General features: G+C 36.5%; 1 protein-coding gene across 1 annotated transcript; it reads left to right on the top strand.

Annotated features, from left to right (window-relative positions):
* Positions 1 to 22,505, top strand: LOC111155124 (establishment of sister chromatid cohesion N-acetyltransferase 2). Its single transcript, XM_022515192.1, has 11 exons — positions 1 to 265; positions 1,344 to 1,412; positions 2,188 to 3,025; positions 4,958 to 5,051; positions 6,919 to 6,976; positions 10,369 to 10,495; positions 11,600 to 11,731; positions 12,615 to 12,704; positions 13,289 to 13,432; positions 17,120 to 17,295; positions 21,116 to 22,505. Exons 2-11 carry the CDS (start codon positions 1,360 to 1,362, stop codon positions 21,246 to 21,248), a joined length of 1,845 nt encoding a protein of 614 aa, XP_022370900.1. The 5' UTR covers positions 1 to 265; positions 1,344 to 1,359; the 3' UTR covers positions 21,249 to 22,505.
* The last annotated feature ends 1,725 nt before the right edge of the window (positions 22,506 to 24,230 follow it).

Below are 24,230 nucleotides of genomic sequence, written 5' to 3' on the forward strand. Positions count from 1 at the left end.
CTCCCGCAAGGGATTATGGAAGGTGTGGATTTCTTGCCTGAAGAGAGCGGTTCACCTGCCAAGGGCGGGAGAATCTTGGAGACCCCCTCCCGGATAGGCGGGGCAACGGCTAATGAGCGACCAATCACCGAGCCAGCCCTTGGAGGGTCTGAAAAGCGGCGAATCAAAACGCAGCGGCTTCAGCCTTCACGGGCGCGCGGTAATTTGAATACAGTGGAGGAGAAACGGGCTCCACTGGAGAGAGATTCCCGGCTTCGAACCTCAGGTGAGGGCTGCGGGGGCCGAGGCGCGGGGCGGAAGACTGAGGAGAACGGGAGATTCTGTGGAACGTGCGGGTGAATGTCAAGGAAAAAGGGCTTTAGCTGAGGGCTTGGCGCCGCGGCGGCTCGAGACCGAAACCTCTCGGGGGTTCTCCGCACTTTGAGGTCACCGGGTTTCCATTTTTCTGACTTAGGGTTTTCTTGTCTTTTTGCCCTGACAGGGTTTGAGGACAGGCGCGCTTTTCTGTCATACCTTTCTTCATTCCTCTCCAGAAGAGTCCTCTCTTAAGCAGGGGCTCGACCTCTGAGTTCCAGAGACCCCGGTTTTCTCTTTAACCTTGAAATCCTGCCTGTGTTTTACTTTTTTTTTTTAATGTACCTAATCCGAAGGAAGGAGGAGAAACTACTGAGCAACATAACCAGGCTCTCTCATGCTCGAGAATTAATGTGCAGGATTGTGTTTATTTTCAGCAGCGGGAGGAGCTCCTAGTCTTTTATAAACAAGGAACAAGCGGCTTGCTCTAGGCTCCTCAGGAAGATGGGAGAGGATTATGCTAAACCCATTTTCTTGCATGAACTCTGAAGAAAAAGCTAGAAACGGTCTCTGCCTTCACTGAGCATTTGGGCTGTTGAGGAAGACAGTTAAACCACCAAGAAAATGTGTTAAATGTCGTATTAAGGAAGTGTGGGGTCTGGTGAGGGAAATCACAGGAAGATATCCCGGTAAAGTATTTAAACTTGGTGTTAATTAATCAGGCTAACTAAAGGGGAAAATGTGCCCTGAAATGGAATTTAAAAAAACAAAACAAACAAACAAAACTTCTTCCTTGGTGGGATCATTTTCAGCTTGAAACAGATGTACTAATTCTACTTTTATTTCTTAATTGCTACTGTGAGGCAGTGTTTTCCTTTTTTTTTTTTTTTTAAACCTTCACGGTTTAAATATTTATTAAAGTGATTTTCTTTTTAAAGTACCTCATCCATCAAAAAAACTTTTTCAGACTCTAAAAGTATAATTTTGATACAGTGACTTTTATACATATTGGATTAATTTGGTTGTTATAATTTTCCTGTTGCTTTTAGGAGTTCAGTTAAGAAGATGTCAGCTTTTACTCCAGGAAAAAGGAAGCAGCATTCTTCAAACTATGAGAAGTGAGTTTCATCCCGTGGTTAGAAACTCCCAAGAAAGTAAAATCCACCTTTTTTCTTTCTTATATTTCCTTTCTTTTTCTTAAAATCTCCATTATTCCACTTGTCTACTTGTGGCTCTAGCAACATTTTAAATTCCAATTCGAATCTGGAAATACTGTAAACTTTCAAAATTAATTATTCAGTGCCTTTGGAGAGAATCAGGAAGAGCTGTTTTCTCTGACTTGGAAATGTATGTTAAATCTTTTATTACCTTCCTCCTTTCTGTTCTCTTATAATAATTAACATAGTGGTTTTCATTCAGTACTCTTCTGTGAACAATCCTAGAAAGTCTGTTTACTCACTGCTTACTACATGTCATAATAGGAGATAAATTACTCTGCACAGAACAGGCTTGAGAGGGTCAGTTTATTACATAGAATTAATAATTTTAGGGAACTTGTAGCCAGTTAAGCCTGGTGAGCTCTGAATATATGACCAAAACTTAGAAATAGGTTTTAAAGCAAGGGCGTGCCACAATATAAAAGCTTTTTTATTAATAGTGTTTGTTTTTGCAAGCATTATTGGGAGTTTACTTTTGAAAAATATTTGAATGCTTTGGTAAAGACACAATTTGATAATCCTGTTTAATAGATAATGTGTATGGATGGATGTTTGGTAGAGAAGATGTATTATTTTTAGTATGACATACAAATATGGTTGTTTATTACTTAGCAGTAGATTGCCATAAAATTGAAGCAAGATGATACTTAAAAATGGACTTTGTTTCTTTTCATAGCCTATTATCAGACATTCCATCAAAGAAATTAATTCTGGACTTTGCTGAGAATATACTTCCATCACCTGATCAAAATTACATTTGCCAAAGAAGTGATAACAGTGAAGAAAAGGCACATTGCTCTCAACAAGGCCATTTCCTTTCAAGTCCACTCGAAACAACTAAAAAAAACAAATTTCCACCTGCAAATCAAGGTTCGCCATTTAAATCTGCTGTGTCTACTGTATCCTTTTACAACAAAGACAAGTGGTACCTCAACCCATTAGAAAGAAAGCTGATAAAAGAGAGTAGATCCATTTGTCTAAAAACTAATAATGAAGACAAATCTTTTCCCGTTGTGACAGAAAAAATGCAGGGAAAACCAGTCTGCTCCAAGAGATTGAATAAAAAACCACAAAAGAGTTTAACTTCTAAGTGTCAACCAAAATATAAATGCATCAAGCCTCTATCAAAGAATTCCAAAAATTCCAAGCAAAATCAAGTGGCCTATAAGCCAATTATAGAGAAAGAGAATAGTTATTATTCAGCTCAAAATAATCTGAATGCTCCTCGCGTTCTAAGCCAAAAAGTCAAACCGCAAGTTACGCTTCAGGGTGGAGCGGCATTTTTTGTTAGTAGAAAAAAGCCCTGTCTTAGAAAATTGTCTCTGGAAAACAAGCCATCATTGGGACTCACACAAAAGAATATATCAGAAGTGATTGAAGGTTCTGATGTAGAGACCGTCAGTAAAAGGAAAAAATTTGAGACAAGGCAAGTGCCAAAGTGCTTGTTACTAGAAAAAGAACCGAACGTCGAGCTGCTTCATGCAAGAAGTAAAAATGAAGAAAAATTAATAAAGGTAAAGAAAACCAAATATGTAACTTTAAAAATAACTGAAACTTCAGTATACGCAATATATATGTATACATAACATGGTTGAAAAAAATTTTATTTTATTGTCCAAAGCACTGTTTTATGAAGCCAAATAGTATGTTTAATCACCATAAAAGAATATAGGGGCAGGGTGGAATGATGGGATTTTTGCTCTCTTTTTTGGCTAAAGGAAACCTAAACATTTTCTTGCATTAGGTATGCATTTCGTTAAATCTCCTTATTGCTAAAGTCCAGAGAAGCTTAGCAATTTTTACTTGGTAGTATTTTTAGAAAGTCGAAATAACAAAACCAGGGTAGTAGTTTTTCAGTGTATGAGCATATTGCTTTGTTTGTTTCAGCTCATTATTTAAAGTGCTAGATTGTAGAACATTTAGAGAAGACAAAGTACAACTTTTTTTTTAATACCTTGTTTTTGCTGGCTAAGCCATGACATTATGATTTTACTAATTCTTCCTATTTTTTCTGTCAAAAAACACCCCTATATCTTGACTGGAGTTTTGGGTTTTAGTGATATAAGTGTTTAAGTTTATCAAAACTGATCAGATTGTATACTTTATATCTGTGGACTTTACATAAATGTACCTAAGTTTTTAAACATGCACAATTCAGGGTAAAATTCTCAATTTAGCAAAACCAAGTGGTGGTGTGGGGGGTAGTTTCTGCATTTCCACCCATCCATCTTCTGGTTAGTATTCTCCCTATCTGTTTGGTAATAGAGAACATTTATACAGAGACCTGATGAATTCTCTGCAACTGTCTTTTTTGCCTTATTTTCTTTTCTGAACTTCCTTTTGAGGGGCTGGGTATTGGGTTCTGTCTAGTTTTCAGTAATCTTTGAGAAGCTGGGTTTTTGTGCATCTTAAATTTGTGAAACTGAGCTCTGCTCAAGATTCTCAATATTGCGTTAAATACCTGCTAATAGTATTCATCTCACCTAGCCAAGAATGAATCCTCTTTTCATTTGCGGGTACATCACCTTTCCCCAACTCATTATGGTGCCCTGAGAAATGGTGAACTGAAGTGTTGTCCCATTTCTATTGAGATGTAATGGTCTTGAATAAGAGTTCTACTTTGGGGGCGCCTGGGTGGCTCAGTGGGTTAAAGCCTCTGCCTTTGGCTCAGGTCATGGTCTCAGGGTCCTGGGATCGAGCCCCACATTAGGCTCTCTGCTCAGCAGGGAGCCTGCTTCCTTCTCTCTCTTTCTGCCTGCCTCTCTGCCTACTTGTGATCTCTGTCAAATAAATAAATAAAATCTTTTAAAAAAAAAAAAAAAGAGTTCTACTTTGATCAAAAGGGGTTTTTTCCTTTCCCCCCAAGCTACATATTCTGAGTCTTACCAAATTAGTAGTGTTAGTGAAATACTTGAGAGTGTTTTCTACTTTGCTTTTACCCCCTTCCCTGCTACTGCCCAAACAGGTAGGATTTGGAAGTCTCTCCAGCTACTCCAGAGTGGTTTTTGTTTTTTGTTTTTTGTTTTTTCCCCTTGGCTGCCTCTTTTTAAGGTTCATGACAGAAGGTTGTTCCTTCCAGTTTGGTGGCTGCTGGGATAATTTTTGCCAATTTTTTTTTTTTTTTTTTACTTCATTATCATAGAAGGGATGTTTTATAATCTTCAATCTACCATCTTTACCAGGAAATGTAATATGTTTTTGACAGGATGACAATTACAGTATTAAATATGTGGCCTCTATCTTTTAAAAGATTATGTACATTTAGTAAACAGAGAGGAAATTTCCTTAAAGTAGTCTGAAAATTGATTTAAAATCAATTTAAAAGTGTAATTTATAATAAACTTGATATTTTGCTTTAGGAATAAATCTATTGGGATTCATTCATGAGATAGAAAATAATTAAGAATTATAACTTTCCTTTAATTTTCCCTATTCATTATTTTCAGGATTCATTAGATGGAGTAGTTTCTTTAAGAGAATGTAAACCTAATGAAAATAAGTGTTTTCCTTCAGAGGATTTTCTCAGTGAAAACAAGGCGGGTAAGTAAGAGAAAACTTCTCCAAATGAGTTTATTTACTTGTAATGATAATTCATGTGTCAATATGGAATTATATACTGTAATATGTTGTGGGGTTTTTTATTTAGTATGTGAGCTTCTGTTTTGTATCTTTGTGTTTATCTCAGTGACACTGTTTTCAATGGTAAGCAGTGCGGTGCATTTTGAAGACAAGGAGAACTTGGGCTGGAATTTAAGACAAAATACTGATGCATAATTGGTCTATGGGATTTGGCCAAGTTACTTAGGCTCCTTAGAACTTGGTCTTCTCATCACACCTACCCTACCTATCTTTTACCCAAAATAATAGGAAGGAGTAAAAACGATTTATGTTATATATATGTGATCAAAGCCCTGTTGTAAATAAGCATAATTTACAAAACCATAGAAAGAACACTGAATTGGGCATCAGGAACCTTAGGATTTTGTCTAGGTCTGCCACTATTTAACTGTGTGATCTAGGGAGGAGATGTCTAAAGTAAGGGGTTGGTCTTCATTTTCAAATTTCTTAGTTCTGAAATCCCATTACTAACTCGTGGTGTCATTGTTCAAATAAACAGTATTTACTAAACTATGAATATACAGACAGGTTAATTAACATTTTATTTACCAACCAGATTCTTGGTAACTTTACCTTGTTGGTTATATCTGTAATTTTGGAAATAAATTAAATTCTAGGAGTATATATGTTGACTATAATGTGAAAACTGCAGTTTATAGGAAGAAAACAAAGATAAAACTAAAAGCATAATCTGGAACAATAGCACGTAACAGGACTTAATGATATACACAGAAGGATTGTTCATAATGATAATTCTGAAATACACTGTTAATAACTAGTATTTAGTAGGTGCTGAATTTGTGCCAGGCAGTGCTAAGTGTTTAGTATGGGTTGTGCTATTATTGATATAATAGAACATGTAACTGAACAATAATGGTTTTCTCTTTGCAGTAGTTATAATGTTTTCTTTTAAAATAAATTTATTTCAGTACACTAAGTCCATTTAAAGAAAAATACTTAATGAATAAAAAATAATACAGATGGCATAAGGATATGGTAAAATTCATAAAGGTAGTATACAAATGGTAAAAGTTTAATTAGTACTTCATAATTAGTTTATCATTTCTCACAATAACCCTAGGAAATGGGTTTGTATGCCCATTTTATAGAAGAGGAAAGGGACTTAGGTTAAGTAACTTAGCCACAGCGGATCAGACCTGTTTTGGCCTTGTTTCCAGAGAATGAGCTCTATTTTTCAATGTGAAGTTTAAAGTTTGCTTTTTTCTACGCAGCCCACTTGCAACATATTTTTCTCTAGTCAATTACTATTTTAACTTCGGTCTTTAAAACTTTTTTTTTTTAAGATTTTATTTATTTATTTGATAGAGAAAGCAGGGAGATTGGCAGAGGGAGAAGCAAGCCCCCGCACTGAGCAAGGAACCCAATGTGGGGCTCGATCCCAGGACCCTGAGATCATGACCTGAACCTAAGGCAGACGCTCAACCGACTGAACCACCCAGGCCTCCCCATTTTGACTTAATTTTTATGAAAAGTGCTGTCAGGTTTTTTTGCATATGACTGCACCATTTGTTGACTGTCCTTTCTCAGCTTAATTACCTTTGCTTCTTTGTCAAAAGTCGGTTGGCTGTATATGTGTAGGTCTGTTTGGTGCTCTCTGTTTTGTTCCATTGATCTGTTTGTCCTTTTGCCAATACCATATGGTTTTGATTACTTGTTGAGTCTTGAAATCAAGCGATTTGAATACTTTGGTCATATTAACGTTTAAAATTTTATGATTTAATGCTTTGAGTTTATGTTATAAATTATTGTCATTTTTTTCCCCTCCCAGTTTCTCCTGAGTCCATTGTTTATCCCATCTTCAGTGTGTCTCCAGTCAGTACAAAAAGGTGGGGATTGCTCTTCTTTAATGTTTAAGTTGTATTTAATTTTGGGTCCTCTGGGTATCTTTTTTTCTTGCGCTCTTTAATTTGGAGAATATTTTTTTTCCTCCCCACTAAGGGAATATTGAAAATAAGATGAAATCAGGTCCTGTCATAGAAACTTCATAAGAACCTAAGAGATGAGAGAAGGGAAAAATCTTTATGGGTTTGAGCAATAATAATTGTTAGCATTTTTTTTAAATAAAGATTTTGTTTATTTGAGCGAGAGAGAGCATGAGTAAGGGAGAGGCACAGAGGAAGAGGAAGAAGCAGGCTCCCCACTGAGCAGGGAGCCTGATATTGGTCTCAATCCCAGGACGCAGAGATCATGACCTGAGCCAAAGGCAGACAGATGCTTAACCAACTGAGCCTTCTAGGCACCCCATTTTGCTAACATTTTTATACAGTACCTGACCCATAGTAAATAGTTTATATCCTTTATCTCACTTGATTCTTACAGTAACCTAGAAGGTAGGTAGTATTAATAATTTCATTTTCAGCTGAGGAAACTGATAGTAATTAAGTTACAATTGCACAACTCTTAGGTGTAACAACTTTTAGTAGCCATGATTTGAATCCATATCTGAATTAAAGCCCGTTCAGCTATATTGACTTTCCTAGGTGATAATATATTAATAATAGTTCATGTTTAATAAGCATTTATAACTTCACGATGTAGGTACCATTATTACATTATTACCCCATTTTATAGACTGGGAAACTGGCCAGAGGAGTGAGTAAATTGCAGCAGTTCAGTGCTCTTATAAATGCCAGCTGAAGCTACCACTATCCTAGTCAAAGCTAAGACTGGGATGAGGGAGCATTGGCAGGTGTGAGCAGGATAGGTGGAAAAGCTCTGGAAAAGAAGTTTCTTATAGTCTGAACATCTTCCTAAGTAGTTTTGCTCCTTCTCTCCCCACTGGATGATAAATAGCAAGGTATTGAGCAAGGAGCTTGTAACTAGGTTCTACTTTCAGAACACCTCAACTTCTGTCACCTCAGAGACTGGGTTGGGTAGACAACTTTCCCTCTTCAAAGACCATATTCCGGGTTTTTGTACATTTCCATTTTTTCATCTATGTCTTCTTTCATGACTATTTATTGCGAATTGAAACCTGCCACAATTGGCTAATAAAAATATATACACTAATCTAGCCTAAGGAGATAATAGTATACTATTGCTTGGATTGCTCAAAATTTATCTTTATGTAGGACCCAAAAGGTCAAATCTCATCAATCCCTTGTAGTTTAACCTATGATTTTTAATTTAGGTAGGTTACAGATTCTCCAGGCACCTTGTCTCACATTTATTTTTTGTTCAGTCACTCATTTGGCCAACATTTATAGAGTACTATGCGGTACTGAACTATACTGAGTTTTGGAGCTGTAAAGATAAATAACAAATAGTCCTATCATTGAAGTTATGGTTGGAGGAAGACAGGATTTAAATGAGTACATGTAATAAAGTGTTAAAATTACTAAGATAGTATAAGGGGGTGTGCCTGGCTGGCTCAGTCACTTGGGCATTTGCCTTCGGCTCAGGTCATGATCTCAGGGTCCTGGGATTGAGCCCTGCATTGTACTCTTTGCTCAGTGGGGTGTCTGCTTCTCCCTCTGCCCCTTACCCCTTGCTTGTGCTCTCTCTCTTTCTCTTTCATAAATAAAATTATAAGAAAAAGAAAGAAATAGATTGTGGTCATACATGCAGGGGTGGGAAGAGCTGAGTTCCTTAGCAAAATTTGCATAAAGAGGAGGGGTTAAAGCAACCTAGAGAATGTGTTTTATTTTGCAGGTGTGTACCATTAGAGGTATGTCAGGTCAGTTTAAAAGCATCATATCTAGCATTTTTTTTTTTTAAGATTTAATTTATTTATTTGACAGACAGAGATCACAAGTAGGCAGAGAGGCAGGCAGAGAGAGAGAGAAGGGGAAGCAGGCTCCCCGCCGCCCAGAGAGCCCGATGTGGGGCTCGATCCCAGAACCCTGGGATCAAACCTGAGCTGAAGGCAGAGGCTTTAACCCACTGAGCCACCCAGGCACCCTATATCTAGCATTTTTTAAAAGGAATAATGCATCTCTCACAGTTACTTATTTACAGTAAGTTATTTAGTGGAAATTTTTTGTTTTTAGTTTTATATATGTGTCTATATTGGTCAAAATGTAAAATACATTTCTTACCATAATGCCAAATCAGTCTGAAAAATATTCTTCTAGTCAAATGATAACAGGGTTGGTTGGCTTAGCCTTAAAGCACTGGACAGGATTTTTTCTAGTGTTTGTTTGTTTAACTTGTTAGTTTTCTCTGAATCTCTTGCTTTGGGCCCTTGGTTTTTTCCTGCTAATTTTCTTTTACCTCTACCCTCCACAGATTCTTATTCCTTTCATTCTTGGAAAACCAAGGTCCTTTCATTATAAGACAAGAGTTACAAACTTGGCCTACAGAGATTGGTGAAGAGTGCATACCTCATCTAAAAGAGCATGCACTCTATTAGTTACATTCTTTGAAGAAATAGTGGTCTGGTGATCTTATAGTGTCTCTTGCAATATTGGAAATACACATTTTTAAGTGAAGTCTTTAGATTTTGAAATATTGGTAGCTAATCCAAAGTTTTAAACATTGTGTAAGCCAAACAAAACATACCTGCTAGCTGGATTTGGCCCAGTTTACAACCTCTGTAAGCCAATCCCAACATTCTTTCCTAATGAGAACAGGTTGCCTCAACACCATCTATCCAGCCAAAATATTTTTTTCCTAAGTATTTGAGAATAATGGAGTGGTGCATTTGGTATGAGGACAAGTGAATATATTAGCCTCACTCAGCTGCTCAAGTAAAGAGTTGTTAGATCATGAAATGCTGGTGGCTGACTTCCTGTGGAACTGTGAGGTTCAATAATAAATCTGCTTATTTTGTATGGTGTTAGGAATTTCTTTATGCCTACGTGGGTAGTATTATGCCTACATGTCCTAAAATTTGGTAAAGCAAAAAAAAAAAAAAATTTTTTTTTTTTTTTTTCACTTTTTAAGAAGGAAGTCAACTTACAGCTATGTATGTATATCTGATACTTTCGGTGAGAGTCCCTTGGATTTTGAGTTAGAAGACAAGGATTTGTGTCTTACTGCCATTCTTTACTACCCTGCCTGGATGAAACTACTGATCTTCTCTGAGTGGGTTTCAGGTTTCTTATTGTTCTGAGCCATATTCATTAAGTTACTGTCAATAAAGAGCAATAAAAATTGCAAGGTTCTCTGCAAGTATTATGTACATATATGTTTTCATTGTAAGTCCTTAGACATTTTTAATTTATTAAATAATTAAATGCTATTAAGTATTAAATAATAATTAACTTTCATTTCAAAGATCTTTAGTTGACGAACAGTCTTCTGTGAGATCCATCATATCTGCTAACTCCTTGAAACAGATCAGTGAGCAGAAAAGTACTAATACCAGAGATACAAATAAAGGAACAAAAGAGCAGCTCATCATTGTGAGTAAATTTAAAACAAAGCTCCTCCTGTTTTGTGGCTCTTACATACAGAACATGAAGTCAGACATCTTGGCTTAGCGTAGTTAACATGGTTTAGAGACATTTTGAGTTTTGTAAATGCCAGCTTTGTTGTAGTGATAGCCTTTAAAGCTAGTCGAGTAGATTTTCAGACTCATAATGTTAGACAATGCTAGTAATTTAGTAGAATACTGATGAATAAGTGGTCTCCAGATAAGGAAAATTATTGGTGATCCACAAAAGATGTAATGAGCATAGCCACACTGTATTAGACCTGGGCTTGGCAAATTATGGCCGTGGACCAAATCTGAACTATGGCCTGTAAACTAAGAATAGCTTTGACGTTTTTAAAGGGTTGGCAAAAAGAAAAAGAGAAGAATATGAGACAAAAAGAGCCTAAAATATTTTCTGTCTTTCCCCTTGCAGAAAAAGTTTTCCAGCCCCAGTATTCATTCAGAACTTGGTGTTTTTAGTAGCATTAAGTATTGCCTTATGAGATAAAATGGAAATTAATAAGCCATACAATTGAATATTCCTAACTATCCTATAGTCATGAATTTATCTGTGCTTTTTCTGATCTTTTATTATGTATTACATTTGTTTTTTTTTTTATTAACTCTTAGGGCAAAGAATTTTAATATTCCTAATCACTTAAGGAAAAAGTACTATATAACGAATATACAAGTACTGAGATTTTTGCCCTCCCCTTTGAAACAAGGCCTTTTCAGATCTCTCATTTAAGAGCTTAATAAAGAGGCTCTATTGTTCATCTTAACTATTGCCTTTATGATTTGATTCCTTCTAGAACTATGGGTCCAGGCAAGGAATCTTGATTTTTTTATACCATCAAAGAAACAGTTTCATTTCTTTCATCAATTTATTGCATTTTTAGGTTTCTTCTCATTCCATTATTTTTAGGAGATGGGGGAAGAGCATATAGTAACCAGACTTTGATTTAGTATTTCACTCATGCCGGCATAAAAGAAAAATAGGGAGAAATTTGAGTGAGTGGTTACATGAACTAAACATAGAGCTATTTGTGATATGTTTAAGATAGGCTTTCTCTTTTTCTTTTCCCACATACAGGACGCAGGTCAGAAACACTTTGGAGCCACCATGTGTAAGTCTTGCGGCATGATCTACACTGCTTCCAGCCCTGAAGATGAACTGCAGCATGTTCAGCATCACTACAGATTTCTGGAGGGCATCAAATACACTGTAAGTCAAAAATAGTCTTTCAGTTTGGTCTAAAAGTAAAACTGCCTTAGAAGATATATTTCTTTTAAAAATAAATATATATGTGTGTGTGTGTGGGTGTGTATACATATATATTTTTTCTTTTGCTTAGATGTTGAAAAGGCATATATGATCCATAAATAATACCATCTGTAGTTTTATTGTCTTAATATTTGAGGCTGATGATACTCAAAAGCTGAATTTTAATAAAAGTGCCAGTTCAAACTTTCTATCCTAATATAAGAGAAGTATTGTTCTAGGTTGAGTGAACACCCTATTCCTAAGTCTAGCCTTTTGAGCAGAGCTGAACGATGAGGATACAAAACTCAAAGACTTGAGGAAACCCTCACTTCCCTGGACCTCCTCACTTTACTTTCTTCTTTTTGGATAGTCTGACTTCTCCAGACTCTTTCTTTTCTCATAGGAGAAGTTCCATCTTTTTATTAAGCACCTTTCTAGTCCAGTACATCCTGTTATTGGCTTTGTGACAGTTCCTGCTACTCAAATGCATTTCCTTTTTTCCTCTATTTTTAGTGTGGTTTATTAAAACTGCTTATTCTAGCCCTCCCCCACCTTCCTACTGCTATTAAGTCATCATTTTTTCTCTATATTGCTATGAAGGGCTCTTTAATTGACTTCGTCTTATTTTGTAGTAAATTATGTACATGTCTCCCACTAGGGTGTCAGCCTCCTGAGGACTGGCATTTTATTTTAGGCATCTTTTATTTCCCTTCTCACATTCCTTTACATGGATTGTGTCTTTTTTCGTAGCATTCATTGTTCATCTTTTTGTTCTCTCCAGACTATTTGATGGTTTTTTTCCCCCTTCTTCAAATTAAACTGTGACTTTTTTTCTTTTTGTCAGGGCTGGAAAAAAGAACGTGTAGTAGCACAGTTTTGGGATGGGAAAATTGTGTTGGTCCTGCCACGTGATCCAAGTTATGCTATTAGAAAGGTATGGAGCATTAGTTTTTTAATCCTTATTCTCCTCCTACTCCCTCTTTCTCCTCTCACCAAGAAATCAACCTAAGTATAAAATACCATTCCTAAGAGCTAATCCACTTCAGTGCACATGCATGTATGACTTTCATTCTGGTTTATACAAAACTAAATTAAAAATTATAAGACAAAATGTCAGTAAAAGATTAAAGAAAACAGTTATCTGTTTTATCTTTTACCTTCATTTTCACTTATGAAAGATAAATTAAGCTTTTTAATATTGAGAAATTGCCCCCATAGTCTTTTTCTGTATTGGTATTGTCGTTTCTTGGGCGGGATGTTGTGCCCCCAGTAAACAGTGAATAAAGCTGAAACAATCTCTTCTGGCACTTCCCACTCCTTGCTCCCCCAGGAGTCTGCATTTCTTTCCGCTGAGAGTGATCTATAAAATCGGTTTTTCAGACCCTGTTTCCAGAGTGACAGATACATACATCAATAGTGAAGTAATTTAGGGAGTGTGTAAATTTAGGAAATAGAGGTAAAAGAGGCTTAAATGATAGTAATCATAAATTAATCTCTTCTCATGTCTAACATCGTTAGGTAGAAGATGTCCAAGAACTGGTCGATAATGAATTGGGCTTCCACCAAGTTGTTCCCAGATGTCCAAACAAAACCAAGACTTTTCTCTTCATATCTGATGAAAAGAGAGTAGTTGGGTGTTTAATTGCAGAGCCCATCAAACAGGTATGGTATGTCTTTTAAATTATTGTCATAACATGTGAGCAAAATAAAGCAGTTGGGTGAAATCTCAATAAGCATTTTAAGCATGCTACCATTAATGACTTTTTTCCCTACTAAAGTATTTTTGACCATGTGGATAATTGAAGTCATTTATTTCTATTAGATTTGGTATTTTGTCATATGTAAGCAGAGTAAGTCAGTCTTATGTTCGTGTAGTCATCTCCATACCCGGGCTGTAAAATACAGGGATTTTAAATGAGCAAATCTATAGAGCCCAGATATTGAACATGTGGCTTAATGCAGGTTAATATATCTGGCAAAATAATTATTGTCCCTTAATTAGCATCTATTTTAAGTGCTAATTAGCAATGTTCTTGAAGAAGAATTGGCAAACTTTCATCCCATGGACCAAGTGAAGCCCACCACCTGTTTTATAAATAAAATTTTATTGGAACATAGCTATGCTTATTTATTTCCATATTATCTAGGGTTGCTTTTGTAACAGAGACCACATGGCTCAAAGTGCCTAAAATACTTACAACTTGGCCTTTCACAGAAAAAGTTTGCCAACATTTGTTCTAGACTAGAGAGTTTTTGCCTTCAAGGAGCTTACAGTATAATCTTTAGCTAGAGAGAACTGTAGTTCAAATGTGTTCTTTTTACCTGATCTTATAGTATTCTACCCTTATGTCTCCTTTTAAAAATACTGTTTCGGGATGCCTGGGTGGCTCATTTGGTTGAACGGCTGCCTTCGGCTCAGGTCATGATCCCAGCGTCCTGGGATCGAGTCCCACATCGGGCTCCTTGCTCGGCGGGGAGCCTGCTTCTCCCTCTGCCTCTGCCTGCCTCTCTGCCTACTTGTGATCTCTGTCTGTCAAACAAATAAATAAAATCTTTAAAAAAATAAAAATAAAAATAAATAAAAAATAAAAATACTGTTTCAATGTCTTAAAATGAAATTAGCATAAATTTATCCTTTACCTTTGTATAGGTCTTCCTTTTCTCCTCTCATTTCTACAACCTATTTTTTTTTTTAAAGATCACATGTACTTATTTGAGAGAGAGCATGCGCACAATCGGGGGGAGGGGCAGAGGGAAAGGAAGAACCAAATTCCTGGCTGAGCTGGGAGTCGGCTGCAGGGCTCAATCCCAGGACCTTGGGATCATGACCTGAGCCAAAGTCAGATGCTTAACAGATGGAGTCACCCAGGCACCCCTCATTTCTACTATCTTTATTGTTCTTCCTTATTTTCTTTTTTTAATCTGCCTTTTCATTGTGCATATATGTGATACCCATAAATATGTGTGTGTATGTGGAAATGTGTGTGTGTATATATATGAGATATATACACAATATTTGTGTGTATATATATGAGATATATACAGACATATCCACATATACTCACACATAATATAGGGTGTCTTGTGGGTTTATCAGAAAATGGAGAGAAAAGTTACTGGTTTGTATTAGTGATCAATTTGGCCTTTTCTTTCATTTTAAGGAAGTAGACTATTTATGTAGTGATGATAGGCAAATACAGCCAAATATATTCTCTTCTACTTTTTATTTCTTACTTCATTCAAAAGCAAAGTTTTCTTGATGTTAGTTAAAAATTAAGTACCCACCTATCAGAATAGCTACATTTAAAAATAGTGACAATACCAAATGCTGGCAAAGATGCAGGGAAACTAGATCTTTAGACATTGTTGGAGGAATGTAAAATGTTAAGACTGCAAAACATTTGGCAGTTTTTGTTTGTTTTTTTGTTTTTTTTTTTTAAGATTTATTTATTTCAGAGAGAGGGAGAGAGTGCCTGAATGTGCACCCAGTAGGGAAGGTCAGAGGGGAAAAAAAGAGGGAGACCCAGTGCCAGACCCAGTGCCAGTGCAGGACTCGATCTCACAACCCTGAGATCACAACCCAAGCCAAAGCCACGAGTTTAACACTCAACAAACTGCACCACCCAGGCACCTTGGCAATTTGTTAAAAAATTAATCATACGTTTTTCATATGACCCGGCAATCCTACCCCTGGGCATTTATCCCAAAGAAATGAAAACTTACTCTACACAAAAGCCCATACCTGATTTTTTTTTTTTAAAACAATTTTATTTATTTGACAGAGATCACAAGTAGACAGAGAGGCAGGCAGAGGCGGTGGGGTGGGGGGAAGCAGGCTCCCTGCTGAGCAGAGAGCCCGATGCAGGGCTCGATCCCAGGACTCTGAGATCATTACCTGAGCTGAAGGCAGAGACTTAACCCACTGAGCCACCCAGGTACCCCCCGTGACTGAATGTTGATAGCAGCTTTATTTGTAGTAGTCAAAGCCTGGAAACAATGAAAGTATTCTTCAGTAGGGAATGATTACACAATTACACAACTGGTACATCCATACAGTGGAATATGACTTAGCAATAAAAAAGAACAAACTGTTGATATATGCAACAACTTGGATAGATGTCAAGCGCATTGAGCTAGTGAAAAAAAACATGATCTCAGAAGGTCACCTGATGTATGATTCCACTTAAATGACATCCTCAAAATAACAGAATTATAGACATAACAGATTGAAGTAGCCAGGCCTTAGAGCTACTGAAGGGAAAAAGGTGGGTGACACTATACAGAGGCAGAAAGAGAAAGATCTTTGAGATGATACAGTAGCTCTGTGTACGGGTTGGCTGTGGTGCTACTTAAATGAATATACAGGTATGATGAATTGTTCCCTGACATGGAACTATATGCATACATTATACCTCTGTTAATTCCTTGGTTTTGTATTGTATTTTTTCTTTTAAGATTTTTATTTATTTATTTGACAGAGATCACAAGTAGGCAGACAGGCAGGCAGAGAGGGAGGAAGGAAAGCAGGCTCCCTACTGAGCAGAGAGCCTGAAGTGGGGCTCGATCCCAGGACCCTGGGATCATGACCTGAGCTAAAGGCAGAGGCTTTAACCCTCTGAGCCACCCAGGTGCCCCTTGATATTGTATTATAGTTAGGAAAGATATAACCACTGGAGGAAACCCAGTGAAGGATACATTATTTCAAAATAGAAAGTTTAAAAAAATCCTTAAATACCAACCAAATTTCATAGTATTAATTAATATGCAAAAATCTTCCTTAGTTTTATCAGTTTTTTTGGATATCATAAATATGGTTGAGGCTGGAAAGAATGGGAGAAGTTTATGTACTGGATTAAAAGTAAGAGTCTGAGGGTGCCTGGGTGGCTCAGTGGGTTAAGCTGCTGCCTTCGGCTCAGGTCATGATCTCAGGGTCCTTGGATCGAGTCCCACATCGGGCTTTCTGCTCAGCAGGGAGCCTGCTTCTCCCCCTCTTTCTGCCTGCCTCTCTGTCTACTTGTGATCTCTCTCTGTCAAATAAATAAGATCTTTAAAAAATAAAAATAAAAAAAAAAGTCTGATTTTTATAATTTTTTAATCAAAAGGAATTTCATAATGGTATATAATACACTAGAATGTAGGAATATCTCAACACCACTAGTTTTTGTTTTTAAGCATTGTGTGACTAAATGGATAAGAATTCAAAAAGTATCAGAATTTTAACATTTTTGGTGAAGGTATATAACAGGATTAATTTTAGATACTTAAGTTTTCTTTAAGGAATGGCTTTTAAAAAGAAATATGAACACAGCTGTTTTTGTTAGCTCTAGATGTGTCTGTATATCATTGCAGGCCTTCCGTGTCCTTTCTGAACCAACTGGTCCAGGATCCCCAAGCTCTAAAGAATGTCACCGGGCTTGGCAATGTTCAGATGTACCAGAGCCTGCAGTCTGTGGAATAAGTAGAATCTGGGTCTTCAGACTGAAACGAAGAAAGCGCATTGCACGACGATTGGTAGATACTCTCAGGTAAGAAATAAAATAAAATGAATCTAGACCCAGATTAGCTTTCCCAGAACCTTTCCCAGCTCGTGAGTCAAAGGGAATGAGTCAAAGGGAATGATGTTGTTAAGACACCTTTGTTTAAATATTACCAAAGTCAGGCTAAGGCAAGTGTTGGCACTGGGGGGAAAACCCAGTTTAGGGCACAATATTCCAAGTGTGAAACATGATAACCCAGAGCTACTCAAACTACCTGTGGTGAAAAACTAGCTTAATTATATACCAACCCTTTAATAAAAACAATAAAATGAGATGAATTGCTAGAAAACGAGAAATATAAGCCCAAATTTTTATTAGATTCAACAGATGTAAATAAAAGTTAACATTGCAATAAATGCAATTTATACAAACAAAATTTAAGTTTAAAAAATAACTATAGAAATTGTACTTGTTCATTGACTAGTGTGTGACCAGGTATAATTAATGAAGACTTTACTATAATTCACGGGTGCAACTAAATGTAAAAGTGAATTAGCAAGGCAGCCCACAAAATGGGAGAAAATTTTTTTTTTTTTTAAGATTTTATTTATTTATTTGACAGACAGAGATCACAAGCAGGCAGAGAGGCAGGCAGAGAGAGAGAGGGAAGCAGGCTCCCCGCTGAGCAGAGAGCCCGATGTGGGGCTCGATCCCAGGACCCTGGGATCATGACCTGAGCCAAAGGCAGAGGCTTTAACCCACTGAGCCACCCAGGCGCCCCGGGAGAAAATATTTACAAATCATTCATTTAATAAGGGTCTAGTATATCCAGTATATATGAAGGAACACTTACTACACAACAATAAAAAGACAGGTAGCCCAACTTCAAGATGGGCAAAAGATTTCAGTACGTAGTTCTCCAAAGAAAAAATACATATGGCTCCTATCAGGGATTTGCAAACCCAAACCACAATGAGATACCACTTCACACTCAGTAGCGTGATTATAAGTTTTTTTTTAAAGGGGGAAGATAACAAATATGGGTCAAGATATGGAGGAAATTGAAATCCTTGCATGTTGCTGATAGGAATGTAGGATGGTACAGCTACTGTGGAATAGTCTGGTAATTTCTCAAAAAACTAAACTCTTAACTGTATGACCCAGCAATTCTACTCCAAAGGTATATACTTAAAAGAAATGAAAGCATGTGTCCATATAAAAACTAATACATGAAGCTTCATAACAGCATTTTTTGTAAAAGCCAAAAAGTATAAATAACCAAATTCATGATTAACTGATATATATAATGTGGAATTTCCATGCAATAATACAATGGAATATTATTTGGCCACAAAAAGGAATGAAGTATTAACCTGTACTACAACATGGATGAACCTTGGAAATGGTATGCTAATTGGGAAAGCCAATCACAAAAAAACCCATATTGTATGATTCTATTTACAAAAAATACCTAGAACAGGCAAATCCATAGATAGAAAATAGACTAGGAGTTTCCAGACTAGAGTTTCCAGGGACTAAGGACAAGGTGAGTGGTGAGTGACTATAGATAGGTACAGGGTTGCTTTTTGGGGTGATGAAAATGTTCTGGAATGGATATTGGTGGTAGTTTCACTGTTGTGTGAATATACAAAAAAAAACACTGAATTGTACACTTTTAAAGGGTGAGTTTTATGATGTATGAATTATATCTCAATTAAAAATAGTGATTTGCTATTTTAAATTCCCAGCTGCACATTTTCAACTAACATTTAATTATTTGAAGTTTCTTCCGTGACAGATGAACTTAATTTCTTCCTTCTTCATGTACCTACCTGATCTAGGTTGGCTGGATGAGTTTCGCAAAACTTACTCTCTTGACCCGAGATAACAGGTTACAATCCTGTTATCTTTGACCACACTTTGACCAGACCAGGAACCAGGCTTCGAGTAGCACTTGTCTAGAATTTTGAGTCCTGTACACTTTTTAAAAACAAAACCACTACGGGATCCAGTGTTGGGCCATCATCCTACTCCCCTACACATTCCTTATAAAGGGGAGCAATGAGAAAAATTAGTGTCTGTAAGATTTTTGACAGTTAATTATGAACTATCTCTATTTTCTGTGTATTAAGAGATGCATGCCTTTGGCATGGGGAATATGAGGCCGTCTTCATAGGGGAATATGAGACCGTCTTCATATGGGAATATGGGGAATAAGACTGTCTTCACCAGTCCGTAGTATGGTGCTTCTCAAATGTAAACGTGCGTATGAGTCACCTGGGGATCTTGTTAAAATGCAGGTGTGATTCAGAGATGCGAGTGGGGCTTGAGAATCTGCATTCCTATGGGGCTCTCAGGGGCTGATGAGTGTTTCTGGTCTGTAGATAGTACTTTGGGTACCCAAGCAATAGGTTATCCATAAGCAATAATGAATAAAAATTACATTGCCTTCAATGAAAAAATAAGAACACTTTCATTTGAGAACATCTCTTTCTTTTCACGTCCATGAGTTAAAGCTACAGGCAGCATAATTGGCAGCTATCTTGTCTAAGAGGAACTTTGGGCTCAACTCTCTCATTTATACAGGCAATACATATTTAAATCTTTGTAAGAGTCGAATATTGTTCCTAGTTTTATCTAAGAAGCAACTGAGGCTCACCTGGGATTATTAATACACGTCTACACTGATAGGCAAATAGAAGGACAGAGTTAGGGCTCAAACCCACAGATCTAATGTTCTTTCCATAGCTGATACCACTTATAAAGATAGTAAGACCTGTTCAATCAAACCAATATTTTGCCTTGGATTCTAGTAAATTTAGCAGTAAACTTTGTATGAAATTGCTTAGTATACCATATGCTTGTATCTTCTAATTGAATCCAATCTTTAGTTTTTTATTTTTTGAACTAATTTCAAGCCTATAAGAGTAGCAAGAATAGTAAAAAGAAACCCTTATTTACCTTTGCCCAGATTCATCAAGTTTTAACATTTACTTTCTTCCTGAATTATTTAGAAGTGAGTTATATACATTATGCCTCTTCAGCTCCTCTTACTTCAGTGTGTATTTCTTGAGACCAAAGATAAAAGGTAGTCTCTTTCATAAGCATACTTCAGTCATCAAACACAGGGTATTGAATGGGAATGTAATGCTTTCATGAATGTATAGTTCATATTTCTCTGTTGGCATTTGTCTCAAATGTCCTTCATAGCACTTTTTTTCCCTGCCAGGATCATATTGCACATAATTGTCCTAGCTCTTTCGTCTTCATCTTCCTTCACTTGGACCAGTTTCTTAGTCTTTGTCTTCTATGGCATTGAAGAATTTGAAGAGTACTGGCTGGTTATTTTTGGAATATCCCTCAATTTTGTTGAATTCTTTTAACCATTTGATTTTATAACTGTTAATCCTAGCTGAGCTGGGTCAGGAGAGTTGTGGTCAAATACAGGTTAGCTTTTGCCTCCTTAAAGCTCTGAGCGTGTGAGTGTGGTTGAGGAGAATAGTTGTTAAAATTATTGATGGTGGTTTTTTGGTTTTAATGAACTGTGGCTTTTAGTCAGCAATATTATTGTCTATTCATTGCTCATCACCATGGATCCCCCAGCATCAGCTAGATGGTTTTTATGGTTCCTTTTGCCTCTCAGCAGAATTTTTTCTGGACCTCAGTTTGCTCATCTGTGAAATGGTATCATTAAACTTCCATCTCTAAATCTAAGGCATTAAATCTCTTTACCATTTAATAATTTTTATTTTAATCATGGGTATTTAAGGGGATTGAAATTTTATAATTGGATTGCTTTAAAATAAATTATAATGATTAGCCAGAATTTTAAGTTTGTTCCACTGTTAAATTATCTTTTCCTCTTTAGGAATTGCTTCATGTTTGGCTGTTTCCTCAAGATTGACGATATAGCGTTTTCTGACCCAACACCAGATGGCAAGTTATTTGCAACCAAATACTGCAACACCCCTAATTTCCTTGTATACAATTTTAATAGTTGAAGTCAATGTCTATTATCGGACAGTTACTGTGTAGATGAGTTCAGACAACCCCATGTCATATAATGTGAACTATTTGACAAATATCAAAATAAATCTGTTGAGACACACATACACACATAAACCTGTATCAGTTTTGTTCCTTATGAATTGAAAAGTGAGGGATAAATTTGTTAAAAATTATCTGGGGATTCAAAAAAAAAAAAACTTTTTGGATAATATATACTGACTAGCACTGGAATCCTTAATTATGAAACTGTGTAGCTATAGCTGGAAAATGGTGCCTCCTACTAAAAACATTGGCAAAGCAAGTTGTTTCCACAGATACATGACCATTTTATAAAGCATACTTTTGCACCAGGATTATCTCATGCCCAATCAGAAGCAAATAGCAAAATTTAAAGATGGGCAAATAATTTCAATGCCTGGTCTTTAAAGTTAATTCCTGAATTCTGTATAAAGTGAGAAAGTTCTCACTTTATAGGTATCAGCTGGAGGAACTCAGTTTGAACAGATATAGAAAGTATTTTGAATTTTTAATTTGTGAGAGGGCTTTTCCATCTTTATGGTAAAGAATGTACAAGATTTCCATATCCTTTTATGTAGAACAGAATTCTGTAGCTTAAGGTTTTAATCCTTTCAAAAATCCTATTAAGCAAAATGTACCTGTCACTGGATCTGATTACTGATAAATGTAGTAATTGTACTGTTGTCATTTCATGACTTTTGGGAGTGTGAAAATGTTCATTGTGCTGCTTACCTTCAGTGCGCTCGTTGCTGGGGATTGATGGCGTTAACAGAATGGACCCCCAGTTTTATTAGATGATTCATATGGTTATATTTTTAATATGTTTGCGTGTTTAAAATACATCTGACTTGTTCTGAGTCTGGCAAATGTGCTGACAAAGTCAATAGTAATATATAACTGAGGTCAGTAAATCAATGTATCTAGGTGGAAGGGGCAGAGAATGTGATGACATTATGTAAACACATCAGTATGCACACATTTTTCTAGTATAATTCTTGGATACTTACTTTGAAGAGCAAAGAATATTATTTTGATTCTAAAATTCATGTAACTGCTTATCTGGTGGTAGGACTCTAGGGAAATAGTTTTCCAGATTATAACTCTAGAATCAGTTCATCTTCATTCTTCTATTTGCCTGTAATTTAACATATTCCCCAGACTTAAAAGCCTGGATTCCAAAAAGAATGTGGAAGTGTTAAAATGTCTGTAATATGCAAACATTTTAATGTTGTTTTCTGCACTGCTGTTTTAAATATTTTATTTAAAAATTTTATTAACATTATTTTGCTTGCTTAATGCTTTGTGATAAATCAATTAAAATTACTTTCAGTGTTCTCTGTTATCTTTTTTTTTTTTTTTAAGATTTTATTTATTTATTTGACAGCAGGAGAGATCACAAGCAGGCAGAGAGGCAGGCAGAGGGGGAAGCAGGCTCCTCACCGAGCAGAGAGCCCAATGTGGGGCTTGATCCCAGGACCCTGAGATCATGACCTAAGCCAAAGGCAGAGGCTTAACCCTCTGAGCCACCCAGGCGCCCCTCTGTCTGTTCTCTTATACAACCAAATGTATTGATTTTCTTTCTAAATTATTTTTGTGATTATAGAAACAGTACATGCTCATTGATTGTAAAAACCGATCATTGGAAACATATCCACACAAAAACCTGCCCAATGGAGATTTATAGCAGCTTTATTCATAATTGCTAAAACTTGGAAGTAATCAAGGTGACCTTCAGTAGATGAAAGTACATCCAGACAATGGGGTATTACTCAGTGCTAAAAAGAAATGAAATATTAAGCCCCCAAAAGGCACAGAGAAACCTTACTCTGAATTAATGAAAGAAGCCAATGTGAAAAGTTTACATACTGTATGATTCCAACTGTATGATTTTCTGGAAAAGATAAAACTATGGAGATAGTAAAAACATCAGGTGTTTGTAGGGAGGGAAGGATGAATTGGTGGAACACAGGATTTTTAGGACAGTGAAACTAGTCTATATGATACCATAAGCGTGGATACATCTCAAACATTTGTCCAAACCCATAGAATGGACAATACCAAGAGTAACCCCTAATTTGTCAGTGTGGGTTCATCAGCTGCAACAAATGTCCCACTCTCATAGGGGATGTTGATAGTTGGGGGAGGCTGTGCATGTGAGGTGGGGAAAGGAGTATATGGAAATCTCTGCTTCCTCATAATTTTGCTATGAACTTAAAATTGCTCTAAAAAAATAAAATCTTCCTAAAACAAAATTTAAAAAAAGGATAGCCTGAAAAATTATTATAACCAATGAGAATGACATATAAATGTAATATGAGATCCTAGAACGGAAGAGGACATTAGGTGAAAACCAAGTAAATCTAAATTAAGTACTAAGTATACTTTAGTTAATGTATCAGTATTGGTTCGTTGGTTTTTTAATTGTGACAAATATACCCACGTAAAATGTTGACATTTAGGGGAAGCTGGGTGTGGGGTATATGGGAATTCTCTTTAAAGTTTTTCTATAAATCTAAAATTTCTTTAAAAGTTTATTTTTAAAAATGTACACCTCAGTTATCAAACAACTTCATAGTTACTACCCTGGTTAAAAAAAAAAAAACCACTCTCAGAAGTCTCATGTTCTCTTCAATCATTTTCCTCAAATGTTACTATCCCTTTTTTTTTTTTTTTTTAAGATTGTGTTTATTTGAGAGACAGAGTAAGAGAGAGAACATGAGCGGGTGAGGGGCACTGGGAGAAGCAGACTCCCTGTTGAGCAGGGATCCCCATGCAGGGCTCGATCCCCAGACTCCAGGATCGTGACCTGAGCCGAAGGCAGACGCCCAACTGACTGAGCCACTCAGGTGCCCCTACCGTTGTTTTTTGTTTTTTTTTTTTGTTTTTTTTTTTTTTAAGACTTTATTTGAGAGAAAGCACAAGCAGGAGGAGGGGCAGGGGTGGGGGAAAGGTAGAAG

The sequence above is a fragment of the Enhydra lutris genome, unplaced genomic scaffold, assembly GCF_002288905.1.
Source record: "Enhydra lutris kenyoni isolate GAN:26980312 unplaced genomic scaffold, ASM228890v2 scaffoldscaffold3, whole genome shotgun sequence".
Classification (NCBI taxonomy): domain Eukaryota; kingdom Metazoa; phylum Chordata; class Mammalia; order Carnivora; family Mustelidae; genus Enhydra; species Enhydra lutris.